The 24,590-nt window shown below is 44.8% G+C and overlaps 1 protein-coding gene across 1 annotated transcript; it reads right to left on the reverse strand.

Annotated features, from left to right (window-relative positions):
• Positions 1–399: 399 nt before the first annotated feature.
• LOC119373211 (boophilin-H2-like) lies at positions 400–15,837 on the reverse strand. Its single transcript, XM_037643217.2, has 3 exons — positions 15,772–15,837; positions 5,997–6,185; positions 400–638 (listed from the first exon to the last, which is right to left on the reverse strand). The coding sequence occupies exons 1-3, from the start codon at positions 15,812–15,814 to the stop codon at positions 457–459; spliced, it is 414 nt and encodes a 137-aa protein (XP_037499145.1). The 5' UTR covers positions 15,815–15,837; the 3' UTR covers positions 400–456.
• Positions 15,838–24,590: the final 8,753 nt, after the last annotated feature.

Genomic DNA, 24,590 nt, shown 5'->3' on the forward strand with positions numbered 1-24,590 from the left:
ACGGGTATCAGTTTCTTAGGATACAATTGAGAAGTATCGTATCGGATGTAGTATCGTATAGGTACAATATTTCTGGATGTATCTTGTACCTGTATCTCAAATACCTCTTGCCCCATTATCGTGTATCGTATCGCGGTTCAATTTCAATGTATCTTTGCCCAGCCCTGCTGCGTAGCCCTGCTCCACGCATTCTGAGAACGACTGAGGAACAGCGAGTTTACGATGAAATGCGACGACTGTAGCGACGGAAGTGCATGCGTCAGCTTCGCTCTTAACGACATTCACAAAGTAAAATGGCTGCAGCTTTTTTTTGCGATACATCTATAGCTTTGTGTTCCGTGTACAGTAACACAACGAAGAACACTTCAGGAACATAATTTTATTGCAGGAAACCAAGCCGGTCTCCGTACGACTTGTGCATCATGCCTACAAAAACTACATCAATGACTGCACGAGTTAAGGAAGTTTGCAAACTTTCATGCAAGAAACGTATGATTCGAAGTTGTTGCCGTTGCTTTGGCAGCCTCCGTAGACAAAGGGGTGACAAGACTGCGTGCTGTTGTCATAGTAGTATCGCTGAAAACTCCCCACGCATGGACCACGCTGAGGAGGCCGAAAACAGACGCTGTGCATCCCCGCTGCGTAAAAAAAAAAATAAGCACATATAATAGAACGCATCAATTTAAGACCATAGTAAAGGTAAGAGTGTCGAGTGTGTGCGAGCAAATTATTTGCACACGGCTATGAAGACTATCATCGTACGCAGAATTCTATTTTTCGAACACAAAGCATGACCATTCAACAAGCATGCTCGTATGCTAGGTTCGGTAATAGGCTTTTTTCGGAGATATTAGCAAAATACGTGTAGACAAACGATTTATATCTCGAAGCGCTCTATAAAGTTTACTAAAGCACGCCTGACTTACACTGTTAAAACGAGCCATCATTTTGACAGCGATCTCTCTATCTATTTTGACGAGCCGTCGGCGTCAAACGGGAAAGACGGCGACTCTCTTGTCAACGAGCGAGCGGAGAGAAAGAGAGACGAGAGAAAAGAGAGAGAGAAAGTTCCAGCGCGCCTCGGTTGGCTACCGTACGTCACGTGACACGTTGCTCTCTCAGCGGTTACCTCTCCAGGAGAAAGAGTGGAGGAGGCAGAGGCAGAGGCAGCAGAGGCGCCACCGCGCCAGAGAGAGAGAGAAAGAGCTGAGGGAGCGAGTACTGCCGGTACGCCGGTACATTCCAACGTGCTTCTTCTGCTTCTTCCATGTCGGTTTGGTGCGCCATTTTGTCTTTTTTTTTGCGTGGCGTGCGAGTGCCTGTGCAACGCGCGTGTGTGCTTTGGAGCTGCAGCCTCAAGTCGAGTGCACGGGTAAAGGTGAGTGTACTGTTCTACTTATATACTACTTTCGTCTGTTTACACCTTCGGCTGTGCACTGTTTAATAAGGCACTTCGTTTGCGTGTAGCAAAGAAGTAAGCTCTAGTTTTCGCGCGTTGTGGAGGCGACTCCCATCGCGCGTCTCTTCTGCTTTTTGCGGTATGCATTTGAGCGATGTGCTTTCGCGCCGAGGCTGAACCACGTGCAGCAATTTTCAAGCGTCAGCTTGCATCTAGTGTGATAAAAGAAGAAAAAAAATGAATAAAAATGTACCAGTGAAAAAAAAAAAAGCTCAAACGTTCCAGGAATATTGGCGCGTGTTTTTGAGTATAGTGCACTTTTCGTGCACTTTCGATGGCGATTGAAAGTGGTTAACGGTGCGAGGACTGGGATCGAGTGGAGGAACTCTAGTGCGCCATGTACGGCCGATTACGTTCAGAGCAATTAGTATAAGACTTTATTTAGTTGTTTCTTTTCGCTTTTCATCTGTTCGTTCGTATACATGCGCTAATGCTGATCATGATCATCTGCAACTCTGACGACTTGCATAATGTGGATGCTATAGTCGCTAATTCGTAAAAGTATACGTCAACTATAAATTAATAGTTTTTTTTTGTCTTGTAGTGTGGCTTAAAACTGCATCTCTTGTGCAATTTACTCTCTCTGTTTCTTGATCGTTTCCCGGCAAAGGATGCAGACGTTGGTATCCGATAGCGATTGGCCAGCTCTATTCTGATTCACGAATCGCAATCGAAAGTGACCTTGCAACATGCAAACGGGAGCAGGGGCGTAGCCAGAAATTTTTTCAAGGGGAGGGGAGGGGGGGGGGGAGGGCGCACCGCCTTAATTTCGGGGGTTGGGGGCACCTCCTTGAAATGGTCATTTTTCGCTCTGTATGCAAAAGAATTTCGGGGAGGGCACGGGCCCGGTGTGCCACTGCCACCCCCTGGCTACGCCCCTGAACGGGAGCGCTGAAGCATTGCGAAAAAAAAAAAAAGACCAAGACGCGAAAGACGGAGTTTGTCTTGAGAAGCATTACACCAAGAGCATCCACGCGCGTGCCCCGACTTTGAATTTTTTCATAGAAAATTTAAAAGTACCGCCTATCAAACGAGCAGCTGTCACTGCGTAAAAATGGAGAAACTGGATTAAATTGCAATATTCTCGACATGTGTAAGGATTTAAAACACAGCAGGGTGAGGAGGAGGCTAAGGGATTTGTCAAGTGCTTGCAAGTTAGTATGCCAGTTACTGCATGTAACTATCGAATGGATGTGATTGACTGACTGCTAGTCGCTCCAATCATTTCAGGTTCACAGGACAGGTCTGAAAGGTCAACCTCAATCATATTTGGCTGTGGATATCACTGCAACTATGGCACTCGACCAAGCGAGGTATGTACTCAGTATCTCGAAATTTTTTTTCTGCGTGTTTTAACATTGCTGAGGACATGTGTGTATCATTTGTAAAGAAAGACCAGACCCTAAATGGGGTGTTCTGAATTAGTACCTCAAGTTTAATGTGCAGGCCAACTGCCTACATGCACCCACGCCACAGCTGCGACGTATTGCCCCACTGTCAGCGCATAAGCCTTCTGGCATAGCCGTATATCAACCTCAAGCATACTTGGCCGTGGATGTCACTGCAACTTTAACGCTCCGCGAAGCGACGTATGTATTGAATATCTCTGGAATTTATTGTCTCCGTGTTTTAAAATTTCTGAGGACACGTGTGTCGTTTGTAACGACAAATCAGACCCTAAATAGGGTCCTCTGAACTAATACCTCAAATTTAATGTGCAGGCCTACTCACCCCATGCACCCAAGCCACAGCTGCAACACGTTGCCTCGTCAGCGAAGTCAGCTCATAGGCGCATACTTCTAAAGTATATTTCATGGAAACACATCTCAGTGTCATGATTTCTTGTCACATTTGTGAGACTGCAGTGCAGAACTTGTCCAAATATGAAAGACACTACAGAGTTCATTCAAACGTTCATAATGTTAATTAGCATGTGTAAACCAGGGCTGCTCGAAACATTTCAAAACATTTAATGCACTGCGTGTGCATGTTTCACGCAGTCATGTAGGAGATGATGTTGCTCCTGTGTCATCTGGACAAGAATTTAGATGTCCTCATATATTTCATGATGTCAAGTTTTCTTTTTTTTTTTTTTAAAGATGTTGGGCACGTTAAGAAGCATATTTCTTCTAGTGTTGCCACTGCCTGTTGTTTTGTGAACTGTAAAAAAGTGTTTTCAAGTGCAAAATCATTCACGTCTCATGTAAGTCGCTTTCATGGCAGCATTCCATTGTGTGTCCAAGACAGAGTGTGGCACAATGTGAGGAAGATCTTGCTGCACCTAGCAGTGCAGGTCAAGATTTCACCAGTGTTGATGTTTAACAAATTTCAGGGCATGATGATGAGGTTTGTAAAAGTGGACGGCTGCCACAAGTGCGCATGTAGCCTATACTGGAACTTAGTGGTCTAGATGCGATTCATGGCAGAGCTCCTGAAGTGAAGCAAAATGACCTTGCAGAATTACGGTTTAGAGTATGTGTTTATCCCTCTACATTATGAGCAGCTATTTCTCTTACTAGAAATAATACACGGGTTGTTTGTGCAACTGTGGGCTCTTTTTACATTTTATATTTGTTGTTACACTCCATGCTTACTTGGGAACATTGTGCATCAGAGCATATACATGTAGCTAGTTCAGCATGCGACAAATATGGTCACATTTGCTGCTCAGCATTTCTATCTGGTGTCCTTTGATTTCATCATACAGTGTCTCTCACACAATGCAGCATAGTTTATACATTTCCGGCGTTTCACATCTGATACCCGAATATGTGATTGGCGTAGTTTATGGCGCATGGATTTATTCTGTCATTCTCTTTTTGTTTACTCCAGGTACATTGGACAGATCAACCGGACCAAAAGGCGGGGTAAAAGAGAAGGGAGCGGAATAGGACCAAGGGTGCTCAGCCTTATCAAAGCGCTTTGAATAATAAATGTGCAAGTATTGACAAAAGCTTTCGTTGCATATTTTATTAGGCACTACCCATGTCGAGTGATGGTCGCATGGTGAGGTAGACCACTCTACAGTTCATAGTGACACAGAATACACTTGATCTCTTGGGTCATCATACTAACAATGCAGCTGCATTTCATGTTGAGAGCCTCTTGTCACCTCGCAGAGAAAATGCTACATTGATGGTCTCATAATAGCATTGACAAAAAGACGTACAGGTCAGTTTTATTTTGAGTTCACGAAAAAGATGTCAAAATGAAAAAAACACCGTCATTTGCAAATGACGGTGAAATGTTATCAATCTGACAGGTCGGTTGTGTTTTGAGTTCATGAAAAAGACGTCAAAATGAAAGAACACTGTCATTTGCAAATGACGACCTTCAGTTATTTTGATTGTTACATTTTATCAATTTGACGGTTTGCTTGTATTTTGAATTGACGGGAAAGACATCAAAATGATAAAATATTACCATCATTTGAAAATGACGGCCTGCCGTCATTTTGACGGCCATATGCTTGGAAATAGAGCTGCCAGGATATTTCCCGTCATTTTGACAAAAATTTTTTTACAGTGTACTCTTGAATCTAACGAGGCTCTCTTCTGCGTTGATGCCATTGCTGATACGTGTACGTTAAAATGCCCATGAAAACAGAAGGGGTAATTTCTTTCGACAATTATTTTTGTTTTCATTTGGTAATAAACATCATTTCCTGGCTGGATAACTTCTGGTACCCCCTGTTCATGAGGTTTTGAATATGCGACTGCCGTACCTTCCGTTCGGAATTGGTCCACCTTTGCCAAAAACGTTTTTTGCTATACATAAAAGCTATATTATTATGACTATCGTAGTGTATTCTCTTCGTCTAAAGCATGTAGACGGAGTGAAGAAGCACGCTAAAATACCGGGCGGTTAGCCAGTTTTTAAACCGGCTGTCTAACCTGTGCTGAGGAAAAGTGGGAAGGAAAGATAATAGAAAGAAGGCTAGAGGATAGGAAACAAAAACAAACACAATAGAAAGTAGATTGCGACACTGTTTTCAAATATGTCTCATATCTCAATCGTCGTTTGAAAGCGCCACAAAACTTTCAACCACTTCTCTGCTAAAAGTGGGCTCGACCACTGTCCCAGGACTCTTTCTTCCGAGAAAGGGTGATTGTCAAGTGTGTCTAGCGCATTGTAGCTTAGATCCTGATCTCCAGCTCTGTCTCCCGTTAGAAATATTTCGAGCTGAGAGAAGCTTATCTGCCACCTGTATTTAAGCATGTCCTTTTCGAGCGCCTACTCCTGTCGGATCGGAATGGCTAACAACTTTACGTGCGAGACCTGCAACTGCGAATAAATGATTGCCCATCTCCTCTGTGAGAGAGAGAGAGAAATGTTTAATGAAAAGCTCGAGATGTTTGCCTGGCTATTCTCCTGGCATGGCACTCCAGGTGCTGGGTGATGATTATGAAATATAAACTGATAACCACACACACATACATAGACTACACTTTTTGCGAAGTTTCGGTCAGGCTTGTGCCTCTGTGGGTGTGCCTGTATAAGTGTACCCGTAAAAGAACCTTCTAATGCATATACTCACCTTGTGCATCAATGCATGCGCGCTCGCAAGCGTACTTCTCATCAAATCTGTTGTCATTGCCGCCACAGCCACTGTAGGAGAACAGCTCGCATTTGCCAGTGGAGTTGTTGAACCCCCACTTCTGCTGGCTACGCCCGCATTCGCCTTTGTCCAGCTCCAATTCACACAGGGGACTCAAAGTCGCTGCCGCTGAAAAACAAGATAAAGTTGCAGCCGCTTTATTGAACCGCAGCGAAACAAAATAACATCACGCGCTTCTGAAATCTCGGAGTAATTGAAACAAGATGGCTAACGAAGCTGCGCGTGGACTTCGTATCCGTGCACTACGCGACCAGGTCCCAATAATGTGCACGAGGAGAGCAGGAACGAATTACTTACATAAAATGAAGCCTCCAAGCATTACTACTTGAACAGAAGGGAATCCCCACTGCCACACGCTAAGCGGCGACTCTGATATTATTAGATGCATGAACTTATCCGAATGCCAACTTTATTGCAAGATATATCAAGAAATAGAGGCACAAATGAATTGCGAGAAGTGTAATGGCATCATTACTCTGGATCACATGATTTGGAAGTGTCCTGTTTCTTTCAAAGGCTGTGACGACAAACGTGACTGGCGGTGACGAGTCCTTTGCAGCGGAGTTGTCTTTAAATCAAGTACAGGTAGTCCAGAAGGCACACGATACGGCGGTAAAGTTTATTCTAACTTTGACGACTTGGGAGCCGCCTAAGTCTACCTAAGGGTTGGCCGTGAGGACCTGACTAAAGTTTGTAATACCATAGCCACTTCTGCATTTCTAACATAATTAAAAGTTATATTCTCGAAAACGAACAAATGCCGTCGGAAGAAGGCCGTTTGTTGTGCGAGTTCTGTAGTGTGTTTTAGAGGTACAATCCAACACAAGGCATTAGTGACTACGCGAGCCCCTGCGGAAATTAGCGTTTGCGCCGTCTAGCGGCGAGGCGTCTTGTGTCGAGGGCATTTCTGTGGCGTCAGCTTTCCCGTAGCAGTGGCCCGTATTATTTTGCTGCCGCCTGTACATTGTGCGTGACGAAAGGGACATTTAAACCAAGCTCCTCATAAGAGCCGTCAAAGATACGGCAATTGTGCAGCGTGCATGATAAATATGTTGCTTATCACTCTATATTTACGCAACGTACCAACAGCTCAGACCAAAAGCTGGCTTGCTGCTATGCAATCTTTGGCTGCTTCGTAAAATGCACATAGGCTTATTGGTGTACATATCTACCACGGCAAAACATGAGAGTTTATGGAGACTTACTTTTCAAATGAAAATATTTTAATTGATTCTTCGCAGGGAATGTGGCTTTCTGAGAGTATTACCTATTGCACGTCTAGGGGAGAAAAGAACATACTACCTCAAATCTCGATTACAGCCTAAAATAAGAATGACAGTTTCAAACAACGTACTTTTAGAGAGATATTAAATGTGCATAGAAAAGGCCACGCATCGAGTGCTTCAACAAAGGTCTTCGAAAATACCAGTAAAAAAAGCAGTATTTGTTCGCTTCCTGATTTGTACTTGCTCTTACGGCATACATTTTTACATGACCAGAGACATAAAGTGAGAGGGTTATATAATAAATTGACTAAATTAACTTTTAGAGCGCAGCCCTTAGGCGTCCGTTCCTACGTTGTGCGATGTCGCCATTGGCTTAACCGATGGAGCGAAGGAGGACGAAAGAGAGCGAACGCGGAGCGCAGCCGAGGATTAAAGACGGCGATAGCGAGGATGGCACGAAGAGGAGGGAAGGACAGAGGCGAGACGACAGGTACCGCGGCGGCCACGCGCGGCGCTACAGCATGTAGTGTAGTAGTGCTGTGTAGTGGTGCTGCTAGAGGACGGACGTGTTTTTCGTGGGCTCCGGAATGACAGCGTCAGATAAGTTCTTTTTTTTTCTTTTGCATGATTCGAGCTTGTTTCTTTAGTTAAGCCACTAGATTGCAGCTTAATAGAGCTTACAACTTTGTGCTGTTGGTACAAAGTGGTGTGACAGTCGCTTCGGGTGTTTTTTTTTTTAATATTTGTTTTTTTGCCACCACGTGGCTGAAAGGTGCACAGGTGCTTTGAAGTGTAACATACTTGCGGAGTTTTGTGATATCATTTGGCTTTAAGTGTATCTAATCTGCCGCGTGAATGCTCTATAGCCATGGTCAAAAAGACCGTAAAGTGTTCAGGATGCGGAATGGGGCGGAAAATAGAGGTTTGTGAGGATGAGACGACAGAGAGAGCTGACGCCAAGTGTAAGCAATGCGAGTTAGAGGCGAAGATGGAAATAATGATGGCCGCCCAGAATGAGCTCAAGGTGAGAATCTCCGAGCTGGAGAAAGCGGTAGCGACAGAGCGGGAAAAAACGATGGCTATGGCGGAAAGGCTTAAGTCAGCCGAGGAGGGATTGGCAAAGGTAGCCATGCCAGCAAATGTAGCCACGGGGAACAGGGAAGCAGGCGACAGCGGGAAAAATGGGGCATCGACCCCCACAGTGGTAGGCGCGAAGGGGGAAACAGGTTTGGAAAAGACAGGTGCAAGGGACACAGGACCCACCTTCCGCGAAGTAGTCTTGGGAACGGGAGGGGACAAAACAACAGCAGTAGCACGCGCTAGTAACAGGTGCAGTGGCCAGGTGCGGGAGAGTCCACCAGAAAAGTCGGATCACGTGATAATCGCCGGGGACTCGAATTTAGCTACATGCGCAGAAGCAGTCAAGGAAAGGGTGAGAGGCGACAAACGAGTTTTAATAGGAAAGTTCCCGGGCCATAGGCTGGGATCAGTGATGAGACAAGCTAACGCAAAACTCGCAGCTAAGTCTAATGGACGTAACCTCGTGATAATCGCGGGAGGTCTAAACGACGTCTTGAGTAACGAATCAGCCGAACTAGCGACCACATTGGCGAAAGGGGTCGATGACATGCGCGCCATTTCCCCTGAGGTGCAGATAGTGGTATGCACAATACCGGAGGTACCGGTGCGTGACGGCAACCTGCAAAGAGCGGTTGTCGACGCAAACAAACAGATATGGCAGATGAGTAGAGAGAAAGGCATCGAGGTAGTGGAAATAAACAGAGAGGTGCACAGGTGGGGGGGTTTTCGAAGAGACGGAATACACTTCGATAGGAGGCTTGGCCATGAGGTGGGTTGGCGTCTTGCAGGACGCGCAGTAGCTTTTTTGGGGGGCACGCGGGCCCTTCGGTGCCCATGGTAGCTTGTAATGAGGAAAACAACCAGGGGGACTCTTTGACAGGTAGTATAGCGAAAAAACAGAGAAAAGGTAAAAGAAGGGAGAAGGCGCGTGTTGCAATTAGTTACATTAACATGCAGGGTGGCAGAAAAAAGGCAAAATGGTTAGAGATTGAGGGACAGTTAAACAAGGAACAGATAGGTGTTTATGCGGTTACAGAAACACACCTTAGAGACTTGGAAGAGCCACCACATATTGAAAATTATGTTTGGGAAGGATGTAACAGGATCACATCAGAAAGGAGCGGTGGGGGGGTTGGAATGCTAATTCATAGCAGAACAAAATGGGAGAGAGTGAAACAAACGTGTTCAGAGCACATGTGGGTTTCGGGCACAGTAGGTGGAAAGAAAACGTGGCTAGGTGTAGCTTACTTGTGGACAGGCAATAAATGCAGAGAAAAGAATCTGGAGATAGTGAAATGCATAAGCACCGATATTAAAGAATTTGGTCATGATGCCGAGATAATCCTTCTAGGGGACATGAACGCTCACATTCATGACCTTGACGGATATTCAGACACCAATGGCAAGTTATTGCTAGATCTCTGCGAGCAACATAGTCTTGAGATAGTTAACGTGGGGCCTAAGTGTGAGGGGCAGATCACGTGGGAAGTCAGAAACAGGCAATCGAGCATTGATTACTGTCTCATGACAGAAGGAATATATGACAAACTTAGAGAGATGAGAATAGACGAAGAAGGCATTAACAGCTTAGGTAGTGATCATAAACGCATAATATTACAAATGGGATATAAAACTGAAAATAAGAACATAGAATCAAAGTTTGGCAGCTCGTATCTAAATGACAAACAAATAACAAATATAGCCGCAAGAGTCGAGGAAAAAGTAGACGAACTACCAGGCAAAGACTGGAAGTATAGTGAGCTGCTACATGTAATCACGAAAGAAATGGAAATAGAGAAAAAACTATTTGTTGGAAAGGAAAGAAAAAGCCAAAAAGTTGGTGGAACAAAGAAATCCGGGAAGCGATCGAGATGCGACGTCAGGCATCACGGGAGCACAGAAAGGCAAAAAAGGAGAAGCGGCCACAGGACGAAGTCAACCAAATATGGGAAATATATTTAGAGCAAAAATCCATTGTGCAGAAATTAGTCGAGGCAAAAATTAAAGGTGAAAGTGAACGCTGGATGACAGAGATTCGCGAAAAGAAGAAGGCCGCGCCTAGGATATTTTGGAGCCACCTAAAAGCGCTGGGTAGGAAGTCTGTCACAATGCAACAACATATAGTAGATGAAGGAGGAAATAAATTGGAAGGATATGAAGCGCTAGGTTACATCCGAAAGATAACAGCCGATTCGTTTAAAAAGGTCCCACAGGGGATTCCCCCGGTGAGTAAAAGTACGCAAAGGAGAGCAACCGACGAAGATGTAGTACTAGAGAATTTCAATTGGAAGAAGGCCGAAGGAAAAATTCCTAAGCGCACTACTCCGGGCTTAGATGGGGTTCCCGTCAGCCTCATTAACGAACTCGGACATAACACTAAAGAAGCACTGCTGAAAGCCGTAGAAAAGTGCTTACAGGAGAGGGAAATACCAGACAGTTGGAGAAAAAGTAGAATGAACTTAATCTATAAAGGCAAGGGAGAAAAGGATAACATTCGCTCGTATAGACCGCTAACAATTACATCGGTGCTATACAGGTTGGCGATGCAGGCAGTAAAATTAAAAATAGAAGCGTGGGTAGAACAAAATGATATTTTGGGAGAACTTCAGAATGGATTTCGAATCGACAGGCGGTTAGACGATAATCTGTTTGTTCTTACCCAGTGTATAGAAATATCTAAAATAGAAAACAGGCCCTTATACGTAGCTTATCTAGATATCACCGGGGCGTATGACAACGTTAATCAGGAAATTTTGTGGGATATATTGAAGGAAGTGGGCATAGGTGACGACTGTGTACAGCTTTTGAGGGAAATATACCGAGGAAATACAGTTTGTATAGAATGGGAAGGAATAAGTAGCAAGGACAGCGTTGAAATTAGCAAGGGGCTGAGACAGGGATGCCCTTTGTCCCCGCTGTTATTCATGCTGTACATGGCGAGGATGGAAAAAGCGCTAGAAGGTAGCAACATTGGATTTAATTTGTCACACAAACAGGTCGGAGCGATGGTTGAGCAGAAGCTTCCAGGTCTATTTTATGCTGATGATATTGTCTTATTTGCGGACAGTCAAGATGATATACAGCGACTGGCAGATATATGCGGAAGGGAGTGTGAGGCTCTAGGACTAGGATTTAGTGCAACAAAATGTGGATTGATGGTATTCAATGATCACGGAGACCATACGGTATTAATACAGGGCCAAAAAATACCGAGGGTAAGCGAGTACAAGTACCTCGGAGTATGGGTAAATGAGGGGGATAGATATATGGAGGTACAAGAGAAAGCATCGGTAGCAAAGGGAAAGAGGAATGCTGCAATTATGAAGCACAGAGCTTTATGGGGATACAATAGGTACGAGGTGCTTCGAGGGCTGTGGAAGGGTGTGATGGTTCCGGGGCTTACATTTGGGAACTCAGTGGTGTGCATGAAGTCAGAGGTGCAATCAGGAATGGATGTAAATCAAAGGACGGTGGGCCGCCTCGCGTTGGGCGCTCACGGGAAGACGACAAATGAGGCGGTAAAGGGTGATATGGGATGGACAGGCTTTGAAGTGAGGGAAGCGCAGAGCAAAATGAGATTCGAAGAGAGGCTGAGGAAAATGAAGGAGAGTAGATGGGCAGAGAAGGTTTTCAGGTATTTGTATAGAAAAAGCGTTGACACGCAGTGGAGAAAAAGAACTAGGAGGCTCACCAGTAAGTATACGGCTGGCAGTGCGGGCGATATGGCAACAAGGAGCATTAAGCGGAAGGTCAGAGAGGCGGAGAGGACTTATTGGATGACAGCGATGGAAAAGAAGCCGGCTCTGAGTAACTACCGAAAAGGAAAAAACGAAATAAGGAGGGAAAGGTTTTATGATAATTCAAGGGGAAGCGCTTTACTGTTTGAAGCAAGGTCGGGCTGCCTTAGAACGCGTAGTTATAAAGCGAGATTTAGTAACGAAGAAGAACAATGTACATGCTGCGGGGGAACTAAGGAAACGATGGAACATGTACTGATTGAATGTGGCGATATTCACCCAGGTATACGTGTGGGCACGAGTCTACATGAAGCCTTGGGTTTTAGGGACAACAATGGAAAGCTGAACACGTCCGCGATAGAAATAAGTAAGAGACGGTTAGAGTATTGGTGGCAGAAAAGTAGAGATAAAGAACAAAAATAAATAATGGGGGAAAAATAAGGTCATTCTGCCTTAAGAGGCAGAGAGATGGACCGTGAATTTATATTTTTGGTATAATAACATAGATTTAATCAATGTAGATAAGGTATTAGGCCAACATGAAACAAGGAAGCTTTTTTTTTTTTTTTTTTTTTCTCTTCGAGCCTGGTGGCAGACATGTCACCGCCCCGTTTTAAAGGGGACGCTCATAGCATCCATCCATCCATCCGCGCCATCGTGTCTCGTCTGCTGTGGAACGCGCCCACGCGCTTGGGCTCGCGGGGCACACCACAGGGCGCAGTCCCCTCACCCTTACTTTTCAACCTTGCAATGATGGAACTACCAGCTCAGTTGGAGACAGTCGAAGGTGTACAGCACGCGCTGTATGCCGACGACATAACCATTTGGGCAAAACACGGTTCGGTAGGTGAAATTAAAGCCAACCTACACAACGCGGCGGAAATCGTAGAAACCTACGCTCACCGCTGTGGCCTTCAATGTTACCCAACAAAATCCGAGTTTGTACACATTCCTCCCACACGGAAGTGTAATACTAATATTGAATTACCCTAGCGAATGGACCCATCCCCGAATGTGAAGAGATCAGAATTCTAGGTCTATTTATACATAAACACCGGAAAATAGACACAACACTGACCAAATTACGGAAGGTGAGCGACCAAGTAGGCCACATGATTAGACGGGTTTTAAACAAACGTGGCGGACTATGGTGCAAAGACGCTTTGCGGCTAGCGCATGTTTTCGTAACAAGCCGCGTTTTGCACTCGACCCCCTACCTACACCTTCGCAAATTCCACAAAAATGCCATTGAGGTAATTTTGCGAAAAATATACAAGCGAGCCCTCGACCTCCCGATTAACACATCCACGCAGCGCCTACTCGGCCTAGGAATGACTAACACCTTCGAGGAACTCAGGGAAGCTCACCTAACAAACCATTACACGAGACTCTCAAAAACGCAATCGGGAAGCCGCCTTCTTTCCCGATTCCACATTCATTACCCAACACTAGAGGAAGAACGAGTGCGCCTCCCGGAAACCTGGAGACACGCCCTTGGCGTACGCCCCCTTCCTAACAACATAACAAGAGATAACCTTGTGGTCGGCGCATAGCAAGAGCCAAAGCTCTGGCGCACCACTATGGGGACAAACACGGTGTTTTTTCCGTGGACGCCTCCTGCCCACACCACGGGGGATGGTACACTGTCGCGGTAGTCCACCAGAATACAGTAATAAACGGAATGACTTTCAAAACACGAGATATAACACATGCGGAAGAAGTGGCCATCGCTCTCGCAGCCGCTAACCGGGATTCGAGAGTCATCATCGATGACTCACGGGGAGCCTGTAAAAACATTGAAAGAGGATACGCCCTATACCTCGCGTATAAAATTTTGCAAAACCGACTACACCGAAGCACCTACGCCCCGGACGATAGTATGGACTCCCGCACACGTTGGTCTCGAGGGTAATGAAGCGGCAAACGCCGCGGCCTGCGGGCTTACTTACCGGGCCACGCCCTCACCTCACTCCGATGCGGACTCCGATTTCAATCCAATTTTCACGTTCAGAGAAATTATTAACTACTACCAATTAGAGCATCCAACTTTTCATAAACCCTGCAAAGGGCTCACGAAGGAGGACGGACGAATACTCCACCGTCTGTACACCAAAACAATACTGTGCTCGGCAGTTCAAAAACATTTCGACCCTGCGTGTTCAGAGAAGTGCCCATACTGTGGGGAAGGGTCCTCGGACATCCTCCATATGGTGTGGGCGTGTCAATTAACACCAGACCCCCCCCCCCCCCCAAACTACCCTATCCCACCCGAGAGGACTGGGAGGCGGCCCTGCTCGACTGCTCGGACCTGGCCAGCCAGAAGGCCCTGGTCACGCGCGCCCGGGTGGCGGCTACTGCCAATGGACTCCTGTCAGGAGGAGCCCACTCAGCCATGGCCCCCATTCGGGGAGCCTCCACCTCTTGAAACCCACCAAAATAAAGTATTACTACTACTACTACACGCGCTGCCATCCGCGGTCTCCCAGTTTTACAGGCAGTCGTGCTACGCTCCATCTGCGGCAGTTGATGTGAAATGAGCTGCAGGAAATTGTCCGCCTCAGTCACCCAACTTACGGCATTCTGTTCTTAATGTAAACCGTACACCTGTATACAAAATAGTCTTAGCCAGCTCTTTCTGAACAATGAGCGACGCGACTGGTCGAATTACGTTGTCTGCTACTGCTGCTAAACGAGGTGCCGCAGCAGAGGCTCAACGCTGCCGACGCCAGTATCCAGAGGTGCGCGCCGCCGAAGCAGAAGCATTTGTCTCAACTTATCGGAAAGCAAGAACGTCTAAAAAGCTGCGCTCACAATTTCCATTAGGCAGTATCGTAAGCGTCGGTGAATTTTTCTTTATTATTCGTTACTGGCGCTGTTGTCAAATGAGACAACTGGAGCTCTTCCTGCGAAGCGCAATTGTAACTCTTCCATTTGACTCAATTTACTCGGTATTCTACGTCCAATCAAAGGTTTCTAACTTACTTTTCCAAATCACTCCCGTAGCTGATGTCTATTGCCACGTTAAAGTCTAGCACAACAGGAACATGTAATTATAACGGCAGCAAAGAAATGTTGGATTCCCATCCATCCTCACGCCCTGCTAGCCTCTAAACACCGATAATTAAAGTTATCATTCATTGATCCTCTACGCCTAAAGTTCTGAATTCTTGCGGATATTTTGTTGGAAACCTTGCACCGCAAGTTGATACTTGTCGCAAAAAACTGTGCCGTATTTGTTGAAAATATTTTTGTGCAGATATCTCATATAATAGGAAACGTTCCATGGGTGAACATGCAAGACTGACCGCTGCAAAAATCACACCAAATAGAGAAGCTTCATAATAACAAATCACTGCTTCAATGGAATTCATGGAATGGTTCGGCAATAGAGCAACTATAGAACTGAACTGAACTGATCACTGAGCAATCGTATTACTGGACTAAAAGAGAAAGATCTACAATTTTTCACAGCCATATGCTGCTCTCGCAGGGTAGCGACTGAACGATGTGGGTTAGGCTGAAGCACACTGTTTTCAATAAACGCAGCAAGAATTTTCGTAGCCTTCACAACAATGTTTAAAGAGCAGTTTCATGCACTAGTTCAAGTTGAAATAACGTGATCGCCTAGCGCCTCATTTCTTCATAACTCACCGTAGGCAGTGCCGAGGAGCGCCAGAAGTACGCAGGCTTTCATGATGGGAGAGATCAGCTAGAAGTGGCTTCTCATGTCCCAGGCGCCGGCTTTTATACAGCAAAGGACAATAGGTAGAGAAAAAAAAGGCACAATGTTATCTGTCAGAGCAATGGGCGTAAGGTCAGTGAACCAATCGCAATCGCCTATGCAAGAAATGGTGTCAATGAAAGCACCCACTTGGTCCCAATTCAATTGATAATGGCTTTAGCGTTTCTGCATGGCTGCCTTTGTTTTGATAATCCGGCCAGACCAGTTCAGGAAGCCTAACAGAAGCACGCTGTTTTAGTCTCTTCTGCACATCGCAATGCTCTCAAATAATTGCCACAAACACCATATGTTTGGTCGCGTTGGTACAGCTATAGCACATTATCTTTTCTGTGTGTTCGTAATATATAAAGCTGAACACGAGCATCATACAAGGAAAAAATATACAAACGTGTTGGGACACTTTCTAAACTCTAATAACGTATGTAGTTCTTTTCAAATTCTAGTTTAAACCAATAGCGGATATCTTCCTCTTGGAGTCAGGAATTCGAACGCACAGTGCCTCAGCGGCAGCGTATGCAAGCAATAACTCTCCTGAGGAAATATTGCGGGAGCTGTCCGATCAGCGCAGCGGCCATTGCATGATAGAAAAATACCATAATGTGGTTGTGTACAGTGGTGTAAAATAGTACGTATATTGTACGTAGGGCACCAAAGGATTACTGTTAGAATGTTTGTCTTCGGAAGTCGCGCAATTTGGTAGCATTATCCTTAGGAAAGGACAAGAAAAGTCTTTGTGAACATATCCTCGCGAAAAATTTTCAATAGCTCCCCAAGAAATGCACCGCACATGGAAATGCTCCGAAAAACTGCGTGGTTGCGTTTCGCATAAAATATTACTAAGTTGGCTTTCCATATTTTTCTTTTTTTTTTTTGAACTCTGCGCCCACTCAACGCACGTGCTGAAATCTCCAGGAATGTATTCCTGAATGAAGCGTGTTAATAATTCGAATGACAATGCAAAAACAAAAAAAGACATCCCTTTGGGAATTGTCAGATTGATGAATAAGAATAGAGTTTTTGTGGCGATGAGAAATCATATGAATGGGCTCTTTGTGTCGTTTGAGAACAGTGTCGCTTGAGGAGGCTTATGGAAGGAATACTAAATCTTGCGTCAATTACGGAGCAGGGTATCGTGATTTACTCTTAAGGTGGTAGGGCACCCTGAAAAGTCAAAATTTTTTAACGAGGTCATTTTTAATTTTTTTTGTCTTTTGTGCACACCCGAACATTCAAAAATCTGTTGCAACAAAAATTATCCTGCTATCATCATTAGTTTGCAAGTTACAGCAAGTTTTCCATACCCCATGCTTGTATAGCAAAACCGAAACCACATTGTGTTTTTTTTTTTTGGAAAGTAAGCGTTGTTTCGTCTATACTAATGATATTCAAAATACTTTATAAATTTTATTTTGATTGTTACATAAGAGGATGTCATTAAATTTAAGTTTGTGTTTCTAATTGTTTTGAAATCTGTAAAAACTGCCACAAGGAAAACGCACACCTCTTGCAAGCTCTGAAAGGTTTATTTGCGTTTTTTCTCAAAATAAGAATTTGCTCCAAGTCATGTGACGCAAACTTTCATAACTTTTTTTCGCGGTGTGTACTTCGAATCGAAATTGTGTATAATAGTGTACAACATATATCTCTGTGGAATGAACTAGAATAAAAGAAATAGATGGAATGTTTTTGAATTCACAGCTGATTTTGCAAACAGATTCAGTCTAAATTGGCTCTTTCTCCCTGTCTTCTTGTTTTTTTTAACATTGCTTCCTTGATATTTAATGCATAATTTTTATCCTAGTTCATTGCATATTTCCAACCTTTAGTTACAAAATGCCAAAGCTTTACTGAATTAGGCCACCCATTAGTCACTTATAACGGTTGGCGTGACTACCACTTTTAGTGCGATTTTTGACAAAAATCACCTCTCAAAAAATAAACAATATTTTGCACTATAAATCGCTGGGTAGGTTAAATAAGACATGCTTGTTTTGAAGAAAAAGTTATTTCAACGCTGGCGGCTCCTAAAAGTTTTTTTTTTGAGTGGCCTACCACCTTAGAGGCTGAGTATACTGCCCACCTATGTGAGCACTCCGCTGCCTGTTGTAGCGACTGCCATGTGAGAAGAAAATAATGCGCAGGACCACCAGCTTTGCAAGGAAGTTGCCCGATGCTCCCAGCATTTAAAGAGGAGACACAAGCTGCCCAGCTGCTCTTCATTTAGAGCACACTATTGTAACTTTCACAAGATATTATGCGCACATGCGAGCCCGTTGTAAGCTTCGCACATTCCTCTCCCTACTGTTTTTATTGGAAATGTTTGGTGTCATGCTCATGGAATGTTTTGTCATGGAATGTTTTACATAGATCTATGAAGTTATGAAGTAAAGCTCCAATACTGACGTGTACCCTGTGTATCATTAGATCCCAAAGCCTAGGTTCCCCTTGAGAAAAACATGAGGATGGATTAGGTACCAGTGATGATCCATAGAGCACGATAATGACAAGCGGACTAACAGTAACTGCCGTTAGATATAACCTAGAGGTTGGCGTTTGGACTTTTTACTCCGGGAACAAACTTGTTTATGCTAATTGCAGACTATCGGCTTTTGTAGCTGCATATTACTACTTATTCCGAAAGTTTTCTTGTAGACCATATACTGTATCGAAAATCTGTTCTGAGAAAGTCGATGAGGTGGAAAAAGTTTAATAGTTAAAAATAATGTTGTCATTGACTTCGTTGCAGCACGAAACCAAAATGAAACTTGTGCAGATTTCAGTGCAATGAAATTGGCCAAGTGGCGAAAAATTCATTCTCGTTCTGCCCTAGAACATCACTACGCGATTCCTGAGTCGTTGATCGACATATCAGCAACCAGGAATTTTGCTGAGCACACAGCCACACAGAATTAATGGACAGCTCAGATACAGCTCAGATATAGCGAGGTTCCCGTTGGGCATATTTTAAAAGGAGTCAGAGGAGCACCTAAAATAAACAAGACTAGTCTTGCGATTGAAATTTATCTTCAGATTTTGAACCAAATAAAAAAGAATCTGTTTGCTTAACCGAGTTTTGTATTTAGAAGTGAACCAGAACGAAAACTGTTCCTTTATGAAAGCGCTAAAAATGGATCAAGCTGATGCTGTTTTGTCACGCGTTGATTTCGCAGTAGTTACCAGTAATAATGACGTTCCGATTGGACATTTTCTATATTTCAAGGGAATTTCACTGCTACGCTTCGATATGGTACAAGAAAGTTCTAGTTCACTTTGTGGACATGCTCAACAACAGTAAAAGCAAAGGTCTCTCAATAAACTGCGTTCCTTTCTTGTATTACATCTGTGTATAGTTTACAGTCTGACTAATACCGGTTACTCATGCTGTTACAGAAAAACAGCTCATGGTTATGTCGGTGTATTTCTGAAACGGAAAACCAACAAGCAAGACAATGCGAAGGATCATGCGCCGGCTGAAAGAACCACGAAACTTCGGGCGAATGTTTTTGCACCCTAAGAAACCGATGAAATTAGGCTGAATGAAGATATTTCATGTAATAATACAGTAAAAACACATCCCAGAACAATTTTTCCACCTAATTAAATTGTCTTACTACAACATAGTGAAACTGCTAAAAATTTATGCGCAGAGTCTTACTAGAACAAAATGAACTGCATACTGCTATTGCGCACATGGAAACAATTTTCTTTATCGTTTATCTAGAGCGAAAGAATAGAATAATTTGGGCACGAAAGGGTTGAGGTGCTCATTAAAATAAGCACGGGGAAGCTAGAATTTCCGCCTGCATGGAAAACGCGACCACCGCGCCTCCGGGATCGAAGCCGGTGCCTCCGGGTCACCAGCCGGGCACCGTAGCCACTCTACCACCGCGGCTGCTCAGGCAAACGTCAGCAATTGGATCGAGGTACGAGCTTCCCAAGATTAAGATGAGTTATGAAGTGTGGGAACTGACACATAGCCAGAACTCATTCATTGCAAAAGACAGCGGCTGGCATCGCAGAGAACACGCTGGGCACGTGATGCATCTGAGCAGGTCACTCGCCCCTGAGGTTGGGATGATTAGTTATTCCTTCGAATGAGGGCGCAATTGTCTCCATAAGAAGCTTTATTGCTCACTAACCTTGGAACACCTCAGCTATGCTATCTCCGAGCTATTGTAGCGCGTTGCACACGGTTTCCAGCACGCTTCCATTGCACGAAGTAACGCCCACCGAAGAGCACAATAAGCGTTGAGGATTGAGAGAATGGCGTGATGCTGAGATTACGAGTCGAGTAGTATTGTTTCGCAGAATATGCCCTTCACATTGACACAATGCTACTAATTAGGCAGAGATTGTAATTAGGCAGAAATATTCTACTTTGTGAGATGTCGCGGGCACACAAGTTTTGTATGTTATTACATGCCACAACACAATTCAGTCTTTATATGAAGTGTCTCTTAGTGTGTAACAGCCTATTTCACCTCCCATGTTTGTTTGTTTTCGCAGGCGAATATTTCCTTTACGCTTCTCCTGCCATGTTTGCTAGCTTGTCTGTTAAGCTACGGAGCCCTGACCGCACACTTTTTCTCTACGACAGTAGGAGTGACCGGTTCCAGCCGCATTGCCGACCTCGCTTGACCACGCATGCAAGAAACGAGAGGAGCTTATACTACGTCACGCAAGGCTGCATGGCTGCAGAGCTGCTGGAGTTGCAGGTCCTGGTGCGGCGAGGCTTTTACCCTTTTACGTGTTTATTTCTCACCCCTCGCTATACTATACACTGCATGACTATGCTTTCTCTCTTTTTCTATATCTTTTTCTGGGTGTCTGTGTCTTTCTATCTTTTGCTCTTTCGTTTTCCATAATTTTTCTCCCTCTTTTTTCTCTTTCGCTTTCTTTCCCCTTCACTTACCCTCACTTGCTTTGCCACCCCCTTGCTATAATATACTACAAGGATATGCTATACCCTCCTAGCGTGCCTAGATAGCCGAGTGGTTATCATGCTCCCCTTCGGATCGTGGTGACGCGGGTTCGAATCTCGGGAAGAACTTTTTCGCCATGAATTTCTCTTCTTCGATCGCTCTTTCTTTTTCTTTCTCTTTCTCTATTTCTCTGTCTCTGTGTATTCACGGTCTCGGCCATCAGATTTATTGGATCTCAAGTCGGAAAAATCGTCGCACGTGACCTGGAAGCGAATCAGAAGAGGAAGGCAATGAAAAGAGGACGAATAGAGGGCGTGTCATTTCTCTGATGATGATTATTTTCAATCTGCCACACACAGCAAACCTTCACCATAACACCTCTGCTGTAATAAAGGATAAAAAGGAGAGTGTTAGTGCGCCCGAACGCGTGTTGATGTTGAACATACGTACTATAATGTATACTATATACGAGCATACGTACTGTTGAACATACTTATTAATGTTTGTTGTTACACACACACGTACGTGCACACAGGCACACACGCGCGCGCGACGTGGTCAGGCCAGGAAAGCGGAGGTCAAACGCCAACAACGCCATGAAGGTGCCTTGCTGAGAGCCAGGGAAGCTGAAATGAAGCGTCGTTGCTGGGGCATGGATCCCCAACTACGAGCGCGGGGAGCCGATAACAGGCGCCAACGACGCAAAAATGACACAGAACTTCGAGCTTGATAAGCGGAGGCCAAGCGTCAGCGTCGTCAAGGCAACCCTGACATGAGAGCGACTGGGGCTATTCGATTTTCCGCTTCTGGCTACCCGCGGGCTGCCAGAGCCAGCCAGAGTGCGCTAGTTTTTCTCGAGTTTCTTCCCTCCCCCCCCCCCCCCCCTCGGCGAACTTCCGGTTGGCGTTTGTTTTTCTCGGATTGGACGGTTCTGGCGACCCGCGGGGAGCCCGAGGGCCGCCTGAAGCTTCCAGGAAAATTTAGTCGTGGAAGCTCTCTGGAAGCTTTCGGTCTAGCAGACGCCGAAAAGAGACGATACGCGCTCGCACAGCAGTTTTTAATACCATTACGGAAAAATCATCGTCAATTTTAGAATGTACAGCCATATTTACCCTGTTCATCATCTCAGCATTGCATCTGCAAACTTCACAGTCTTAGTTTGGCTTTGTCAATACGACGAGTATGAAGAACCTGCTTTGACTCTAGTACCTTAAATTATCACTTATTAAACAAAAAATGTGGTTGACAAAGCAAGGGGCTTTGCAGAAGTCTTCTTCAGAATAATGCGAGTTCTATTTTTTTTACTGTAACAGCCCTGCAAGTTAAAGTCTTGCTGAAGTAGAAGACCAAGTTCAGTCGATTAATTTTTATGGAAACCACATTGAGGTGGCTGTGTATATAAGATTACGAATGACTACGAATTTATATACTAGTTCTCGTTCCTTGCGCTCCTACTTTTCCCAGCTTGGGCGAGAGGTGGTGGGAAATGCGGTGAAGTGGCCCTTTACGCCTCCGCTCCGGCTCCTCTAAGTAAATACGCCTACGTAAACTGTGTAAACTCAAATTTTCTTTGAAAAATTGTGGGCTATTATAACGTTAAACTACCCCGCATTGTTTCGGTCCGTATAGGTCGTTAGCTGTTAGCGAATGGGAAAAATTTTCTTGGTTATACAAGCAGCACCTGCTCGTAACACGAGGCAACAAATGACGGGTCAGTGACCCAGAGCGTAATGACCACTTACGCAGGACTCCGTCGAAAAAAAAGACAACAACAGAATAAACTATTAGGAATACAGCATATTGTTGGTAATTGTTTTTTCACTGCTCGTCAAAAATTTTCGGTGTGTCATAATATAGCCTGCTGGTTACGCGACAGCACAAGTCTGCGAATATTCGCGGCGTTAAAATGAAGTGTGCACAGTAAACAGTGCATTACTATGCTGAACAATAATTAAAACTTTTTGGAGTAGCCAGACAGTGTGTCATTACGAAGGTAATTCAAGAAGACTGCCCGCCTATCACATTGGCAGCGGCTACCCATAGGAACTTGTGAGATGGATTCATATGCGTATTGCCACGCCCGCTCCTTCTTTTATTTTGATGTGTTCGAGTTTGACCAGCAAGGACAGTTATCAACGCTCGACGCTGGCCGTGATGCAGTGTTCGAGAAGCTTCACGATTTTAGTAGATCGTTTTGTTAGGATTGCGCGCCGCACGCGAATGTTCCAGCTTTGTCGAGAGATAACGCCGCCACCAGCGATATTGCTGGAAAGTTCCATAGCGCCTGTATAAAAGCCGACGCGCTTGACCGCTGGTCAGTTGATGGACGGACGACGCCCTGTTCGCCGCTATCATTGTACAGCGTGTATTGCTGTAGTCCTAGTTCTCATTTTCCGGCCACAAGTTCGGCCAAATAAACAGTTTCATCCTGCAAACGCCGACTGCTGTCTTCGTTGACGACACGACCACGTGACAGTATAATAGATACTTTCAGTTCTAGTATGACGATGTTGAGCTTTTTTTTTGCAGGTATACAACTCTCTTTGAACTACACCTTGTTGAGAGAGAGGCAGCCAGAGAAATAAACATTATTAGGAGCTGACGCTATCTTTTGCAGGTTGGCAGTTTTCTTAGTCCAAAAATCTGTGGATCCTGACAGTCTCTCCGGTCAGGTACATCAAGTTAGGAGGCAAACTTCAAAGCTGGCTTCTCAATGAGCTCGAGTCCACTGCCTTATAAGCCGCTGCGATCGCTGCAGGCTACCGTGTGAAAAGCAAGGTGAGGCAGGTTAGTCGAAAACTAGGTCGGGAAGCTTTTTTAGCGGTCGTGGCTCAGCACAACTAAAATACTCGACACTTCTGCGCACTCATCAACTCACAGCAGCTTTGATACGGAGCAACGGCGATACTATTCGTTTTCAAAGAAAGAAACAAAGCTTCCTCTAAGAGTAAGAGCGGTACATCGTGCTATAAAATGTTTACTCCTTGCCACCTGTATTTGCGTCGCCGATGAAGTAAATTTCAGGCCGGGCAGAACAAAATAAAATCATGACAGATTGTTCTAATGTTACAAAGCCCCGGCTGAGCGGTGGCATTCTCTTCAATGCTCGGGCGCAAGGCGCGAAAGCGTCGCATAGTGTTACGACCACGGGTTAGCGGCATCCCACCGCTGCCAACAGTTTGTTACGACTCGGGTCCGGCGGGTCACGTCATTTGTAGCTGGCCCCCGCCGGAGTGCCCGTTAGCCCATCTTTTGCAGAGAGAGAGGCGCGTTCGTACTAGAGAGAACAGAGGTTTATTTACATAGAGGCATGATGAGAGATATCAAGATAGAGAAATGTACATCAGTCTCCAGCTTATATAGCGACAAGTCATACAACACAGAGGCACTGAGGCAACCGGTGTCCGCAGCTCCCGCCAAACCGGTGACTTGCCATCCCGGCGTCCGGCCTCCAGAGCGGAGGCAATGAGTCGCACTTTTATTGCACACGCCACGCCGCAACTACGCCAAGGCGAGGATGAGAGTCCGAAAGGGTAGAAAGGGGGCAGTGGCGTAGCCAGGAATTTTGTTCGGGGGGGGCTCACGTTGCAGCGCGACCTCCTCATTGAATTTTTAGAACGACTAAGTATATGAATAACATTTATTTATTTTTACTTGTTAATTTATTTATTTATTTATTTATTTATTTATTTATTTATTTATTTATTTATTTATTTATTATATCCTGAGGGGTGGGCGTCATAAAATGGCGGTATCGATGAAGGTGTATGTTAGGATGTGGTTGAGTCTGCTTTCTGGATGGCATT

The sequence above is a fragment of the Rhipicephalus sanguineus genome, chromosome 11 (assembly GCF_013339695.2).
Source record: "Rhipicephalus sanguineus isolate Rsan-2018 chromosome 11, BIME_Rsan_1.4, whole genome shotgun sequence".
NCBI lineage: Eukaryota > Metazoa > Arthropoda > Arachnida > Ixodida > Ixodidae > Rhipicephalus > Rhipicephalus sanguineus.